We start from the raw sequence: 16,640 nt of genomic DNA, 5'->3' as shown, positions 1-16,640 counted from the left end.
CTGCATTGTTTTGGGTTAATTCTCCGTCAGGTTCGGCCGTTGCTGTTGAACGTATCTTCTCTGGAGGGCGAGACACTATCTCCGTTCGTCGTTCCCGTCTCAAGCCAGACACGATCAGTACCTTGATGATTGTCAAGCAGCGGCTTCGACTCGCGCGTGAAGCTGTATTGGAGATAGTGGGGTAGTCGTACATGTTGCATTAGCATTTATCAAAAACAATCCGTGAGCCGTTCTCATACCGTTACGGCCGTCGCGTTAGCCGTGCCGTCGCCGTCAGGCATTATGAAATTTTGTTTGACGGCCGTGTTTCCAACGGCCGTCGCCGTAGAAAACCGTCAGAATTGACGGCCGTTGCCGTTACGGCAACGGGCGGCATCCCTAGCGGTCGTGGTGCGCCTTCTGGGCATGCACCGGTAGTCGCTTCAAGTTTCGTTGACCGCACGCGCAGGACCAGCTTGCTCTTGAACGGCTTTCTGTGGAGCTTGGGTGAAGGAGGGGATTGGACCTCAATATGGGAGACAAAGAGTGGGGGAAAACGGCGGGTGCGTCTTTTATGTTTTCCATCCGCACTTGTGCTTACACTCCTTGCAGCCCAGTCATAACTCTGCTTCACCAGTCAAATCAACCCCTGCTGTTTTAACATGTTGCTTCGCCCCGCTGTTCTGGTATTGATTCTCGGCCCATGTACGGTCATAGAGTTGTGCCTTTATTCGCGGTGCGCTGATTTGTTTTTTTGGCGATGTGACTCAAGCTAAACCGCTACAGTGCCTGTCAGGTCTGGATGCAGCGGGCCACCAAGAGCCTTCCGGCCAAGTGGAGCAGGCCGATGTGGACCGTGACGAAAAGGAAGCGTGAAGGGAGAAACGAAGCTGGAACGAAAGCCAGAGAGGAGTGCGCTACTTATTCGCATGCTAACTTAGCATTCTTACCTTCCAAGCGGTCCTTGACGCGTGTCCTCTCCTGACGCAGACGCCTCAACTATTTCCCCTGTACCTTCCCTTCACAATTGCCCCGCTATTCCTTCCAATTCCTTCACGCCACTCATCGTCATCGTCATCTCAGACCGCAAACCTTGCTCGTTAGACAGGCCCAGCAACGGAAAGGTAGTAACAACGCTGACCTCGTTCTCCCATATCCCGCTCGGCGTTCATTGCGGACATTGCATCTGCTGTATCGAAAGCTGTAGTCCCCACTCGACATCTCCCAGAACAATGGCCGAACTTTCGTGGATCCGGAGGCAATGTCTCCACTGTTTGTTAGCAGCAGCGACACAGAAGTATTAATACAACCAACGAATCCGACGCGGTCGTCTCCAACGGCGGAGACAGCTTTTCCTTTCCAAACGCGAGCTTCTCATTAGCCTGCTGCCGGGAAGGCCAGCGATAGTGGCGGCTCCTGGCTGGGATTGCTAGCGCTCTCTCGCCGCGCGCGTTTGCGACCTCCTCATCCCACGCGCATGTATATGCTCGGATGCGGCCCAGAATAACATTTTACTACTCCGGCCCACTGCCACACTCTCATCGACAATATTAATACTCCAGCGCGGTGACAACCTCGGCCTTGGTGCGGCTCTTTCATTCTCTCCTTCCGGCGCTCGCTCATCTCACAGCTCATATCGGCAGTGAAGTTAGCAACGCTTTGGCGAGAAAGGCGCGACACGCTAGTGAGGAAATAAAGGCACGGAAACGATGAACATAATGCAGATGTGAGGTAGGAAGACGAGGAAGGTAATGCTTGCCCGTCAACATGCTGGGCAAAACTCACGCTAATCATAGAAAAGCGAGGCAGTAAGCCCCAACGAGCACACAGGCAGCGTCGAAACCCTGCATCGATATAACGACGATGTGCAAGGGCTGGAAGACAGGTTGCGAGCGGGAGATTCACTGTATATGGCGCTAGAATAAGCTGGGGAGTAGTGGTTGTCGGTGCGTGAAAGCTGGACTTCTTCCTTGCCGCGTTTTGCTGACTCTGCTCTCCCAGACTTCAAGGCCGCAACGAAGAGCACATGCGTGTTATCCAACGACAACTTTAGGAAGGCTGGGTGATGTAAGGATCGGAGGCTATCGAGTGAGGAACATGCGCGAGACTGAGAATAGCCAGTACTAGTAAGTACTGGTCATTGCTCTATCAAACATGCTCAACGTCTGCAGCATCTATCTACTAGTAGGACCTCCGCTCTATGATGTTTGAAACATCCTATCCGCATTGTTTATCGACTCATAACGCATAAGCGTTTCCCACTGTCTGGCTATTTGCGCCTTGAGCGCTCTATCATCGTCGTTCAAGTTGCCCAATGCTGTTGGTTATCAAGCACGACTCCAGCATTTTGGATTATATCATTCTTGTTTTCCTTCCCAAGTAGTCTTACACTCTACTACTAGTTCCTTCTCTTCTTTGATTTGTCCAATCACCATGGAACTTTATCTCTTCGTCTCAGGCTCTTGTTCTTTTCTATCATTTCTTAACACCAATCTCTCCGGAACCTTTTTCGCCCTCTCCACTTTACTAGTATTCAGAGGAGAAACCATCTTCCACACCGTAAATGACGTCCTGCAGCACGGCAGCGGAGGCAGACGACCCGCGGCCGTCACACAGATGGAGCAACATGCCCGTCAGGCTCTCGCGGACCGCCGCGTCGCGTAGATGTTTCCGCAAGAAGCCGACTTGCATGGCTTTGACTTCGTCGAACCTGTGCGGACGCGTTAGAATAAGCTCACAGAGACACTGGACATACATCGCGGTGAAGTTAGAGAACGCCTCGTGGACGATGGTGTCCACCGACATTTGAGAGCGGATCGACTCGAGCGCGCGGGCTTTGAGGTCCTCGAGGCCATGCTGCGTAGTGCTCAAGTTTCAGCGAATTCAAGGGCAGGTGGAAACAAAAACGCGCTTTTTCTGCGAGCTTGTACATGGATTTCGGGGAGCATTCTGGGGCACCGTCGTCGCGTTTGGCTGTGGGAGAATGGCCATTCCCCGCCTTGATCTTGCGAAAGTGGATGTCGCCGGTGTAGAGGTAGTAAAGCAATGCTTTCCACCTTTAATAAGCTGTTAGTTTCGAGCCATAAAACGGCAACAATAGACCACGAACGTGTTATACGCATGGCCTTTGATTACAATGCGGTAGCCGCGGCGACCAAGAACATTTTGTGAGTCAGTTTCAGCCTGGGACTGCATTATCTGTGTGCTGGAACCTGCCACAGACTCTGGCTCTGGAATTTTGGGGCCTAAACAAGGTGATACAAGCAAAGAGGACGTGATGAGTATCCACCTACCTTCTTCGTCGACAATCATATCTCCGCCAATCTCCTCATCGTCGTCCATGTCGCTGTCAGACACGTAGTCGTACTCCTCGAACGCGGCCTGGGGCGGCTTGTCCGTGGCGATGTCCGTCTGGCCTGATTCCGCGAAACCACTCAGCAAGTCGTCGAGATCTGTCCGAGTCGGTAACTGGTCAGCATCGCATATAAGCAGCACCCAGACTTATATAATTACCTTGGTCGAACTGCTTTGACGTTGCGCGCAAAAGCTTGAGGTTCCCATAGAGCGGGCGCGGATGATACACGTATCCAGTCGCGACGCGGGAGTAAAGCCAGAATTTGACGTCGATAAGTTCTCCGCCGTGGATTGTGTCGGCGAGGCAAGCGCGAATGCGTGTGGGGAGTGGCTCTTCAGAGGATGGGAGGCGGGTCCGGATGGTGAGCGGTTGGGGAGGAGCAAAGCCGTGTGCGCGCGTGAAGGTAACGGTGATGGTTAAGACAGCAGGAGGGGACGTTAGGTATTGGCGCTCGGACTTGGACGACTTGCTTTTCCGGACTAGTATCTTGACACGGGACCATCTGCCGATGGGCCATTTGGCCGTATGTGGAGGTAGCTCGGCGGAGGGAAGCGGTAGCTTGACAGAAAAGGTGTTCATGTCGTCTATCTCTGCCACCAGGCCCGTGGTAGACAGAGTGCACGATACCCGCCCGTACTTGGCATTTGCTATCAGGTGCGGGTCGAAGTAGACGGTGACTGGTCCATTGGAGCAATCCCAGGCGAAGCGCCAGCCCCAGCCGCACACGTCCGTGGTTCCCGTGAGCGAAGAGGTCGATGAGAAGGCGATGTCAAAGGTGGATTGCACACCATTCTCCGTCCATGTATCGGGGCACTTTTTGACGAGGGCCATCGATGAGAGTGGGAAGAAACCGGTTTCCGCGGGTACGCACCTCGTGCATGCCCCATGGCTGCGTATTTATAATCCTCTACGGCGTTTGAGAGGGATAACTTTGAAGGCGTGTGATGAAAAATCCCCCGGCAGGGCATTGTTTCTCTTGGCCACTGCTCGACAGCCTAAGTGCGACAACCGTGCCCACAGCTTGCAGGCCAGAAGTGCTCGGAGACGCGTAGAGCAGCAAGAGGGGGAGTCGGGGCCGGAAGGCTGGAAAAGTTGCATCACGAAATGGGCGTGAAGAGACTGAAATAACACACCTTCTCGCCCTCCCGGGGCATCGGCCCGGCAGCTGGGCTGGATTAAGTATCGTCATATACAAGGGTTGAGAGATGTTAGAGCACGTCAAGAGGGCTGAAGAGGACGAAGGTCAGCGACTTAACAGAGGGGAAAATGCCCTCGACGCACCTTTGGTGGTCCAGATACACGTGTGCCCCTCCCCGACTCTCTCCCGACACTCTACGCGCTCGTCCTACACACCAGCAGATATGTCGAAGGCAGTCCTGCTGATACAAACGGCTTGAGCACACAAATGCCAAAGGCACTTGGAAGAATAGACTTACGCAGGGCTACTAGTACGCTCATCTTCTCGAGGAGCGAAGTCCTGTCCCGCACAGGGAGGGAGGACTAGGTAGTGGTGTCGGCGGCTCGTCGTGGTGCGGAGCAAAGATCGACGCTATCACGTGTGACGTGGCGTCGGGCCGATCTCGCCTTCTCTCTTTTCTACCACGACCATCGAGGATGCCCGCCGCCGTTGACGCGCGCTATCACGCAGGGACAGCTGCTGACGAGCCTCGGGACGATGAAGCCATGCGGAAGGAAGCTGGCTGGCCCATGCCCGGGTTGTGAGGTGCGTTTTTCGAGAAGCTTACTTCTCTGTTTTTGCTGACCGTTGCGTCCAGCGTTTGGCTGCAGCGTGCTTTTGGACGACCGATGACGGCTCTGCTGGGACGAGTGGTGGATGGGCGCGTGGATTAGCTTTCGGATGGCGAAGGGAGAGGGATTTTATTCTGGGGGGAAGGGAGACGGTGCGCGATGCTGTCTTGTTCGTTTTCTTCTAGGTGGGCTTATGCGTATGCCCGTGGCAGGTGCAGCTACTCGATACTCGAACACTTTTTGCCTGCTTACTCGGAAATACTCGCTTCTAGATGTCGAGGCGAAATTTTCCGCTCGTCAAAACGAGGACTCCTTTCCACACCGCTTGCATGAAGATTTCTTTTTCGTTCCCTCCCAGGTCTGCACCCCCGTTTGCGAAAACCAACAATAGTTTCTTGGACCCTATCGCTGGTCGGCCGGACAACGCGAAGGATCCAGAAGACAGTCGTGGCGGCGAGAGAGGGTTTGGGCCAAGGCGCGTTGAGCTGTGGGTGCGTGATTTTTACTGCGTCTGTTAGTTAGCTGACTGGACCATTCAGCTGTTGACGCGGAAAAGATGCTCGGTTCGCATTCGATCAACGCCAGAATCTGGGACAGAAGGGTTCTGAGGTGGCTGGATATTCGATTCGAGAGGGAGCATGATTTGGATAATGAGACAAGCTTAAGGTGTGTCGCCGTCATTATCGCTGTTGCGAATAGTCCTTCTTATCAAGTCCCACTCCTCACCAAATGCTGTCTCAAGGCGTGCCTCCCAATCAACTACTTTCTCACCAAAATCCACCACCACCCGCTCATGTCGCGCACTCACCCTCTCCAGCCCTGCTCCCTACCCTGCCCAACCAGCTGCACCTCAAGATCATTACCGAGACCCTCCTCGTTCCCGCTCCGTCACCCGCCAACCTGGCCGTGCGCCGCCTCGCGCTCATCTGTCGCCGATTCCATGCGATGCCGACCTCCTCCGCGCTTCCGCGATACGGAGTGTGTCCTGCCTTCTGGCGACTATCGTGGCGCGGCCTGAACTGGGGCGGCTTCTCTGCGGCGCATACTTGCTGCTTCGTTTGCCCGCTGGCCGGATGAGCGAAGTTGATATTGAGAGGCAGGAATCTTCACTTTACTTTCCCATCGTCCTCATGCTAACCGTTTTAGCAGGTTGAGTTGCCGCAGGCTTGGGTAGCTTTTCGTGCCCAGGCCCCAGCGGCGACATTTGTCAGTGTTGCAGACTTTTGCTAGCGGGCCCGATAAGTGGGCGCGGCCCATGTGTCAAACGAAGTGGCCCATGTTGTAGCTGGGCACGGCCGTGTCTTCCCCCGCGGGCTAATCGGCAGCGCGAGCGGGATATGAAGGAGGCGGAGATAACCGGCACGTGCTCCGGGTCACACTCCCGGTCACGCCGGTCGTTCTCTCACGCTGCTTTTAGACTCGACCACCATGGCTATCGCGTCGCACCTGCCCTTTTCGCTCCGTCAAGCCCGCCTCCCTGTTCCGTCTTGCGTGCGCCCGTCCGGGACGGCTCGTCTCCACCCGCCTTCCTTGTTGCTGACACTGCCTCCAGCTCTCGCGTTTGTCGGTGTTCTGACTGGAGAAGCCGCGGCTGCGGGCTCGCGACCTGTTGCCTTGTGCACATCTTACTTGCCCCATCGTCAGCCAAAGGGTGCGCTTGTTAGATTCAATCCTGGCCAACTGATTGTTTTTCAATAGCGTTTTCATCTCGTGCCAACGAATGTGGCTTACGGGAAGCAGCGCGGGTGGTATTCGTCAACTAGGCCTGCCTCTCCTACTCAGGCTCTCATCTTGTCGGCACCTCCCAACCCGCCATTTTGACAACGACACAACCGTCAGCAACTTACAGCAGATCGATACTACCGGCGCTCACTCGTACTGGGGGGAGATTCGCGGCAGTTCGGACGGAGGAGGGTCGCGGCCGTGACGGTGTGGGGCCATTGTAGTGGCTACTGTGCTATTGGTGGGACAAGGTCAGTCTGTTGAACGAGAGGTATGGCAACAATCTAAAACTACCCTTCGTCATCGATATTGCAGGTCGTGGTTGGCGTTGGGCGGGGCAGACATGACGCGAGAGGGCTACCGTGTTGCTGGGGAGGAATGTGTTGTAGTCGCGGAAGGTGAGCGTGCTGATCAATACGTTCAATGCGAACTGAGGTGGGCGTTTTCAGGCTGAGAGTGTGAGTGAGCGATGAGCTGGGCCTTCGAGGACGAGAGATTGTCTGAGGAGGTATTCCAGGTACTAAGCTCGCAAAACAAAACACGTTGTCCGCAAACTCACCTATTCCAAAGCTTCAATCGCATGAAGCCGAGACTAAGCAACTTGGAGGACAAGCTGCTTGTTGACGACTCTCGCTATACTCACTAAAAGGGAGGAAACAAGCCTATAGTAGACGACAAGTCTTTTGTTTGAATGAGTCGGCGGACGGATGGCGACTCCGCGCAGAGACGGTCTGCGAACAGGTGAGCGATGTTGATGGGCAGGGATACTGGGAATTGACCGTGCCCAACAGTGCTGACCTGCTCATTTACCCGACCGCGAGCGTCTGCTCCACGCAAGTGTCGCATTCGAAATATAATGCTGCAACGTCAACTCGACATTGGTTGGTTCTCCGCTTGGCGGCCATACGGACGAAGGGAAGGACGAGCAGCAGCTTGCGACGCGGAGCACTTGATATTATAGGAATAACCGGAAGGTAAGCCGTCGGTAGTGTGCGCCATATGCGTGCTAGTCGAAAGTACTGACTGTGTGCATTTCAGATTCTGCCGCCCAGCGGGCAATCGCTCAGAACATAATTCTGGAGCATTTGGAGTCAGAAATGGGAGCAAACGGCGGGCGCCACTGCTGTTAATGGTGAGTAGTCATTCGTGTTTTGTCTTTTTTTTCTAACCGGAATTCGCGATAGATATACTCTCCCGCTTTTACTGTCATCCCATCCCAACCAACTCCCCATGCTCCCACTCGAGCGCCAATTTCGAGAGAGAAGCCTGGGGGCGCATTATCTCGGGACCTCTATCCGCACTGTCGTTTCATTAGAAGCTGCGCCTGCCAACGCCGTTGCTGGTTGGCGAATCGAAACGGTGCGCGCGCGTCGCGCATCATATTGGAGTTGGTAGGGACGTTACAAGAATACAGAATACGGTAAGTAGCGAAAACACAGAACGGTATGTACGCGTATCGTATAGGAACTAGAGCAAGTAGCAGTAGAAACGAAACAGTCCTACTTGAGAGTTACTCGTATCGTATACGGAGCGCGACAGACAGATAGAGTAAAGTAAGTACTAGTACTAGAGAATATAGTAAGTATAAGTAGTAAATGCACTCTTACTCAAGTGAGCGAGAAAACCGATATCAACTCGTCATCGCAAAGATGACCTGAAAGAGAATGGGAGCGCAGATCCTATGAGAGCCTTCGTAAAGAAGCTCTCGCCGCCGCAGAATGACGACAAGGACTCGAAATTGCGCTGAAGTTCGTTTTCTTCGAGTGCCAAACGCGGGGCGAGAGCTTAGTCGTCTGCGCCCATCTGGTGCCCCAAATCACTCCAGCAACACCACCAATCTCCTCCCTAGCACGCCAGACACCACCCGCCCACACCTTCCCCTCCTCCGCCCCAAATCCACCTCCGCGCCGCGCACACAAAGCCCGACGAAAACCGCGCCCAACGACCGCCTTCCGCGGCGCACAGCCCGGCCACAATAAATAGATAGAAGGAAGTCGACGCGGGGCAGCGCCGCATACAGTCGACAGAGCCCTACGGCGCGCGCTCGTCGAGATACATCGAGGGCTTTTCGGCGGCGGGCGGCACGTGACCTTTCCATTTTGGGAAGAGTGGCCGCAGGGTGCGTGGATGGTGGAGATGGCGAGCGTGGGCGCTGGCGCGGGCAGGGAAAGGAGGGGTTGAAGATAGATGATGTGGAAGGACGGAATGCTTGGTTCTGTGTGGCGGAGGGGAGATTCGGGGTCGGTGGTGTTGCTAGGAAGTCGGGAGTCGGAGATGAGGGAAGATGGGGTCTCGAAAGCCGGCTGTCGAGCAAGCGTAGTCATTTGAGGAAGCACAGTTGCCCGCGTTGCATTAAAGCGGGGCTGTGGTGGCCATAGGACGCTTGGCGGCCTTCACGAATCCTATCGTCCTTGGAATACATGTCGAGTGGGTTTTGGCTTCCCCAACTCGGCCCCAAGCCTTGGCACTGCCGTTGCGGTTCAAGAAGCGGGCGATAATGGAGCGATGAATGGGCTCGTAGGGTGGGAAGGGAGCGAGGGCGCCGATATGGCGCCACATGCTGACGAAGACGGGTATGAAGAGTGTATGTAGCGGCAGACTGCATAGACACGGTTTGGCGGCTCTGCGTGCTGCGTTGTCGCATGTGGAAAAGGATGAGAGTTGGTAGGAAGGGCGGGGAGTTGATGTCGTCAAGTGGCTGCTTTCGCAGACGACCGAGCTGGGGGGAACTGGTAGGTGGAGCTGGGCAAAGTGCCGGCAAACGGGTCGGTGTCGTCGTCGCTCGTGAGAAAAGACAAGAGGGGTAGGAGGAAGGGCGGGGAGTTTGGTGCCGATGTCGTCAAGTGGCTGCTTTCGCAAACGACAAAGCTGGGGAAAGCGACAGGGCCGGGGTGTCCGTGTGGGTAGTTGAGCGTGGAGCAGAGAGTGGTGTCGGTGAGGTTTCTCGAGGACGGAAGGCACTGTCAGCCGCGGAGGACGAGAAAAGACAGCCGTTTGGCGCTTGGACAAGAATGGGACCGGTCTGAGCCGACTTTGGAATGAGGCGCTCGCGTGGATCTAGGAAGGTAAGAGGGCCGTCAGATATGGAGAACGAGAGCGTATAGTGGCTTGACGCACTAGTTGCCCGCGAGCGGCTCGGCCTTGTAGCTCTTTCCCTGGTGGTCCACCGCTCTAGCTATTCCACCCTTCGTCATCTGATATCGTGCACGTTCCCTGTCCCGGCATAGCGGGTCGACGGAGGGCAAGCGTGAGGTTGGAGCAGGTCGTCGTCGTGGCCAAGAAGAAGGAGGGCGGGGATGACTGTCACACATCCCTTCTTTTCGTCTTTGCTCCTTGTCAACGCCGACGCCGACGGCCAGCAACAACCGTCAAGGCCATACGCGCGGGCGACGAATGGCGCACGACAACTTCAAGTTTTGAGCCAGGATATGGAGGACGAGTGACAGGTGTCCGCCGCACGTTCAGGCTTAGGCCGTCCTTCACGCGCGCACCCGTCCTCGTCCGCACGGCGAACGTCGGTCGCCGGTGACGACGACGACGACCCACACCCGACTCCCATATATATATGAGATCGGGCACGATGAAACGCCGCAACGCATGTAATGGTCGCATGCAATTTCTCCCACCACCCTTCTCTTGTCCTCAATCGCGTAGACCCGGCCTGTTCCCTGTGTACCGGCCCTCCTACACCCGCCTCTTTCCCCCGACACACTCGCTATACCACTTCACAACCGTGAATCACTGTCGTTATGTTTGCACTTGTCGCTTTGCTCCTCCTCCCTTCCGTCTTGGCCACAAACCACACTTTGTCCCGTCGTTACAGCAATATTCGGATGACAAACTACTTCGGTGAGTGCCTTGTCACCGTTTCAGGCATCTTCTGAAGCGACCGACAGCTGGTGAAGACCAGTAAGTCTTTGTCGCGAAGGCGCGAGGGAGAGAGAGGGCTAACGAAGTGCTCTAGAGGCGCGTGCGGTGCCTGGCATCAAGACAGCGAATTTGTTCGTTTGTTTCCAGTCCTGTTCCATCGCTCACACTCTGACAGGTCGTTGCGCTCTCACACCAAAACTTCAATAACGGACAATACTGCAATAAGCAAGTTACCATCTCTTACAACGGCAAAACTGGCACCGGTATCATCGTTGACGAGGTGGGTTTCCCATATCTGGCTCTTGCACCGCTAACTCCGACCACAGTGCATGGGTTGCCCAGAGTGGGGCCTCGACTTGTCGCAGAGCTTCTTCGGTCATTTCGTTGGTGGCCAGCAAAACAACAACCTTGTCGGCGTTATTCAAGGTGCGCAATATGTCCGCTTACGCACCCGCATCTCATTCTTTCTAGCGGAATGGTCGTTCGGCGGATCTGCCGGTAACAACGGTGACAACGGCGACAACGGCGCTAAAAAGACCACAACGACGACCAAGCCCACGCCCAAGCCGACCACTACCTCGACAACCCATACCCCGCCAACGACGACAAGCACGACTCCAAAGCCTTCGTCGTCTACCAGCCCAGTCCATTCCGAATCCCCTTCGAAGTCCGCAGCACATTCAGCCAGTCCGAGCGCAAGCCCGTCTACACCGGCTGGTCCACAGAATTTGGATGCTTTCACGGGGTCTTTGGTTAACCTGCTTGGGCTCGTCGTTCAGGCAGGCCATGCCGCTTAGGTTCTGTTGTCTTTTTTTCATACTTGGGGTAGAAAAGTCTTCCTTGAATCATAATTCCTGTTTTGGCGCTTGCTGGGATTCACCAAGGAAATGAGTTAGACAGATCGGATCAACTCCGCTCCTTTCAAAAGCACCCATATGCGCGATGGTCAGCCATGGCCGAAACTCCCCAATCCTTGCGCCAGCGCTTGTCCGTTCTCGACGACGACATCTTCCAGCTCCAGAGTAAACTCAAAATCCTCACTACCGAGCGCTCTCGTGTGGTCGTAGCGCTTTCCGCGCTGACCTACCCTGTCGACACCCTGCCCACCGAGATTGTGGGGCAGATAGTCGCAGCCTACATCGAAAACCCAGGGATTGGGGGTGGCGCTCCGCTGGGGAGTCCATCGAGAGGACCGTTGCTGTTGGCCGGTGTGTGCAAGCGATGGCGGGACATTGTCTTCTCCCTGTCCGCTTTGTGGACAGAGCTGCATGTCTTCCCGCGCCGAAACTACCCGGATGTAGAGTCCTATGAAGGGCTGGTGACTCTTCTCGGTCTTTGGCTGTCCCGAGCAAGAGGTCGGGCGATATTCTTGCGGCTGCAACGCACCTTTCGGCAGGATCTTTTGGTCGAGCTGTACAACGTTATCGTCGAGTTTGCTCCGCAAATTCGATGCCTTGAAGTCCCCCTCGACTACTTCACCCCGTTTCCGAACGAAGAACTACTTGGCCGCCTTCCGATACTCGAAACACTGGTGGTGGATGTCGACGAGCTGAATAGAGATGGGAATAACCCTCTGCTCACATTGGACGCATTCAGCGCGGTACCGCAGCTCCGGGAGGTCATGGTCAACAGCGTCCGAGAACTGCGCCTCCCGCTTCCTTGGGCCCAAATTACGCACCTGACCTTCCGGCAAACACCGCTTTTTTGGGCGCTCGAAATATTGCGACTGACAACGCAGCTGGAATACCTCTCTGCATCGATGCTGCTGGAATACCCATTGCTGCCAGCCTCAGCATCGGAACCTATTCAACTGCAGTTGTTGCGCACCCTCGTTCTTCACGAGGATAACGATGACTTTCTTGTCATTCATCTAACCTGCCCCAATTTGTCCACCCTCTTCTTCAATGGAGTAACAGGCAAAGGCGGGTGGCTCAACACCGCACGCCGCTCGCAATTTCCGCTTTCCTCGCTCCGCATTGTCGGCATGAGCTGCGAAAACATCATTGGTTGTCTCACGGGCCTGCAAGACCCAGAACAGAGCTCTTTGCGCTGCGACATCCAGTCTTTGGACGTGGAAATCATGTGGCGGGACGAGCATTTTGCCTCCTTCCTCCAGTTCCTTGTTGCCAATGCCCCACGCCTCCGGAGGCTTAGGCTGGACCACTGTCCGACGGACATTTCGCTTGAGCTGCTTGCGCAAGTGATAGCGGGCCGACTGGAAAAGTTACACGTTTCTTTTTCGACTAATGACATGCGCCTCGTTGACCTCGATAGGGTGTGGGAGGCGGTGGAGTCGTTTAAAGAGGTGGATATAAAACTAGAATAGCTGATACTGAGATTTGCGCTTGTGGATGAATATCAATCCGTCTTGACTTCAGACCATCACCACCCATCGACCCAACAGCCACCAGTAGCGCTTCAATCCACCATCCCCGAGTACCTTTCTCTCTGAACAGAGTCACAACTTCGCAATCGTTTTTTGAGCAATGTATTGCTATCGGGAGAGAAAGTTGTCGGAAGGAGAATGGAAAGAGCCAGGCGGGCAAGGTGTCTCGTATGAGGTTGCTCTGCAATGTCGTGAGTCTCCTTCATCCCGGTCGCTACCAAAGCCGAGCTCGTGTTGACGGCGCCAGACAGCGCCAGACCGACCCTTCCATCACTTCCTCTTGCCTGCACCAAACGTCCAACTCAGTCCCGCCCTCCAACCCGCTGCCAACATCGTTCCGGAATACGAAACTTTGCCCGGTTTGGAACAACGACAACATGGCCCCCATTAACTTCGGCATTCTACACCCTTTGCGATAAAACCCGCCTCCCCCACATTTCCTACCCCATACCTGCTGCCACAATGCAAGTGTTATGTGCCCCGCGTCGAGCAAAGCCGCACTGGCTGGCCGAAATGGCTGCATAGCGGTCTCTGCATTGCCAAATCCTGTTTAAACACCGAAGACACCTACACCAGCGAGCGGCACATCGTTCTCTTCTACGAATGCGACTCAAATCGATGGGTGTTCTCACAACGCGGGAACTCTTTGCGACGAACGCTCTGTCTTTCACATCGACTACGATAGCCCACCGCCAAATATAAGTCGGAGCGCTGCAATACCGAAGTCGGGTCCGCCGAGCCAAAACCTTGACCCCAAGACTTCCTTTGGCACTCGAAAAGGCGAGTAGCACGCCATTGTCCGTGAATGTCTTTCGCTAAATACTAAAACATTGTCAGTTTCGAAAGATATGGACAACATTCCCAGTAAAGCCATACCGGCCTTGGGGTCTTTGGCAAATGACTGCATTTGCTCAGCGCAGCCAGCGTTGGCTACAGCGACCCGTTATTTCGCTAGATATGGCATCGGACTAGCAACGAAAGGCAATACAAGAAGGGACGACGACAACATGCGCTGGAATATATACTCCGTGAACGTGGATGAAGGTGCTTCAGGGTGAGCAAAATTGCCAGGAGAAACCACAAACTGACCGACAGTGAACAGTAAATTGAATAAGGGGCGGATGTGGTGGCCTATTATAAGTAGTAAGCATGCCAAATGAGCAATGATTGCAATCGAACGAGACGCTGACCATAAACGAAGGTCGCATATGGTTATTTGTGAACAGTACCACGCATGTACCTACTGCAATAAAGAGGAGAGTTTCTTAACAGCTAAGTATGCGGTACAAAGGTGTCAGAGTGGGGGGCAAGAGCACATAACGACCAGCTTTGATATAAGCTATTCTGTTTGGTTGATAAGCTGATCCAGAAACTCTCCGTAACCAACGACATGAAATTCTTTGACCTTGAGAGTAACTGTAGAATGGACTTCACTCGTTCGAACGGTACAACTAAAATAGCTAAAACAGAGCTTCCCCAGAGATCGGCGTTTCGGGTTGATATGAATCCAACTTGTCCTCAGACCATCACCACTACGCTATGGCATCGACCCAGCAGCTCCGGGCCCGTTTGGCAGAGCTTCAGACCACCATCCCCGCGTTGAAGGCCAATCTAGACACATTCATTGCCGAACAGAATGACATCGTTGCTGCTCTCAGCACCATCGTCTACCCGGTACATACTCTACCTGTGGACATTCTCGTGCTCGTCTTCGAGGAGTACATCGTGGCGCCCCACATCGGCAGCTCGCGATACTCTGAATCGCCCTCTCGCGGCCCGCTTTTACTTGCCAGCGTCTGTAAACAGTGGCGGGCGCTGTGTCTTTCGCTGCCCAGTCTCTGGATGTCGCTGGATGTCTACCCACGCCGAAACTACCGCTCCAGAGACGAATACAGTGGTCTGCTGACCCTGCTCGAGGCGTGGCTTCGCCGCTCTGCCCCCTGCCCCATCGATCTTCGCATTGGCACCTGCTCGCGACAGGACCTGATGGACCAGATGTTTACGCTGCTCGCCGTCCATTCGACACGCATACGCACTCTGGAGCTGTCTCTCCAGCGCATATTCAAGTTCCCTGACGACCTCCTGTTCGACAAGCTGCCTGGTTTGAAGCGACTGCAGGTGTCGACGACCGTTTTCTTCCTACGCGGAAACGACGCCGACCAAGCCAATTTGGTCTGGGTTTGGCATCGCGCCCGTCGCTGCAGGATGTTGTCCTGGAGGGGGTGTTTTTGCAGCAGATTGCGCTTCCCTGGCCGCAACTTTCGCATCTGACTCTGTCGGGGATAACGCTTGTCGGGTGTCTCGAAATACTGGAGCTGACTCCCCAGCTTGAATCGCTTTCCGCTGATCTACGGACAAACAACTACCTATTTCACGGTCCCTTGCCTCCTTCGGCTGGTCTCCCGCTACTAGTGCTCACCCGTCTACACACACTGACGGTCGGATTTTCCGAGGAAGGCGGTCTACTCGAGCAGCTCATGCTCCCCGCTGTCACGACATTGAATATCAATGGGATGAACACGCTTGGCCCACCTTCTCCCGTCCTCTCCCGCCTCATGAACCTCGCCGAACGGTCGCAATGGCCGCTCACGGCTGTCGGGTTTGCGTTTACGTGGCCAGCGAATATCGCCGAGTGTTTCTCTGCCCTCCAGAATGGCATTCACAACTCGGTCAACTGCGACATCGAGTCGCTGCGTATCGAGCTGCGTCCGAACCACACGGGCACGCACCTCAATCCGCTCCTGCAGAGCCTCTCGTCCCGCGCGGGGAGCAACCTGCCCAGCGTGAAAGAGCTGGTGCTGGAGAATTGTCCGGCAGACATTGCCATTCCCTCTCTTGTGTCGATGGTCCAGTCTCGCCGGAGTACTGGTCAGCGTCAGGCTCTTCAGCGACTACGCTTGGTGTTTTCGAAGCCGGAGGCGAAGGCCAAATTGGACGCGGTTTTGTCTGAAGTAAGGAAGAGCTTGCGAGAGATTGAGGACGGTGGACTTCGTATTGCTGTGTCGGTTGTCGAATAATACGTCTTGCGTCTTTCTTTTACAGACCATTTCAGTGGTGGGGAAGGCCAGCTTGAAAGAGATTCTAGCGAGAGAAAGCCGGGGCGATTTTATGTCTCTTTTACAATTAGACTCAACAGGTTGGTTAAACCTGTTAATTTCGACGTTGAACAATGTACACTGGGTACCTTGGGTATTTGTGGTAAATGTTTCGCGGGCTCCGTGGTTTTGGAGGGGAAGATATGGCTTGGAGTCAACCATCATCACCATCTCCCGCTTCCGTCTTCCCCCACTTGCCATGGCGCTCTACATCCTTCGAAAGCGCTCTGCAGAGTCACCCGCCCATCTGTCCTTGTCCGTTTAACGGCCTGGCCGAACCACACAGTCCACACTCGTTCACACTTCCGAGCTGCACGATGGAGAGGAGCATAACGGCCAGCGCCAGCGTTATAAAGTCTGAATGCCTACATGGGAACTGGCCGCCTAGGCACAAGTCCCAATAGTTTGGTTAGGCGACAACAGCGATACGGGTCTGTAGGTGAGTCAAAGTGTTTTCTGTCGCAACGCGGGCTCCGGGGCTGAT

General features: G+C 54.8%; 2 protein-coding genes across 2 annotated transcripts; one reads left to right on the top strand and one right to left on the bottom strand.

The window, feature by feature from the left end:
* Positions 1 to 2,505: 2,505 nt before the first annotated feature.
* Positions 2,506 to 4,165, bottom strand: MIND_00000900 (uncharacterized protein; the record flags this gene model as incomplete). Its single annotated transcript, XM_037356985.1, has 6 exons — positions 2,506 to 2,689; positions 2,735 to 2,835; positions 2,891 to 3,035; positions 3,089 to 3,224; positions 3,273 to 3,431; positions 3,493 to 4,165. 6 exons carry the CDS (start codon positions 4,163 to 4,165, stop codon positions 2,506 to 2,508), a joined length of 1,398 nt encoding a protein of 465 aa, XP_037224895.1.
* A 6,389-nt stretch (positions 4,166 to 10,554) lies between these two features.
* MIND_00000800 (uncharacterized protein) lies at positions 10,555 to 11,472 on the top strand (the record flags this gene model as incomplete). The annotated part of the gene is made up of 6 exons (XM_037356984.1): positions 10,555 to 10,654; positions 10,702 to 10,714; positions 10,770 to 10,806; positions 10,851 to 10,955; positions 11,002 to 11,101; positions 11,147 to 11,472. 6 exons carry the CDS (start codon positions 10,555 to 10,557, stop codon positions 11,470 to 11,472), a joined length of 681 nt encoding a protein of 226 aa, XP_037224894.1.
* Positions 11,473 to 16,640: the final 5,168 nt, after the last annotated feature.

The sequence above is a fragment of the Mycena indigotica genome (assembly GCF_014461135.1).
Source record: "Mycena indigotica strain 171206Taipei chromosome Unknown Mind.scaff0001, whole genome shotgun sequence".
Lineage (NCBI taxonomy): Eukaryota > Fungi > Basidiomycota > Agaricomycetes > Agaricales > Mycenaceae > Mycena > Mycena indigotica.
This window is presented reverse-complemented; position numbering and strand designations above follow the sequence as displayed.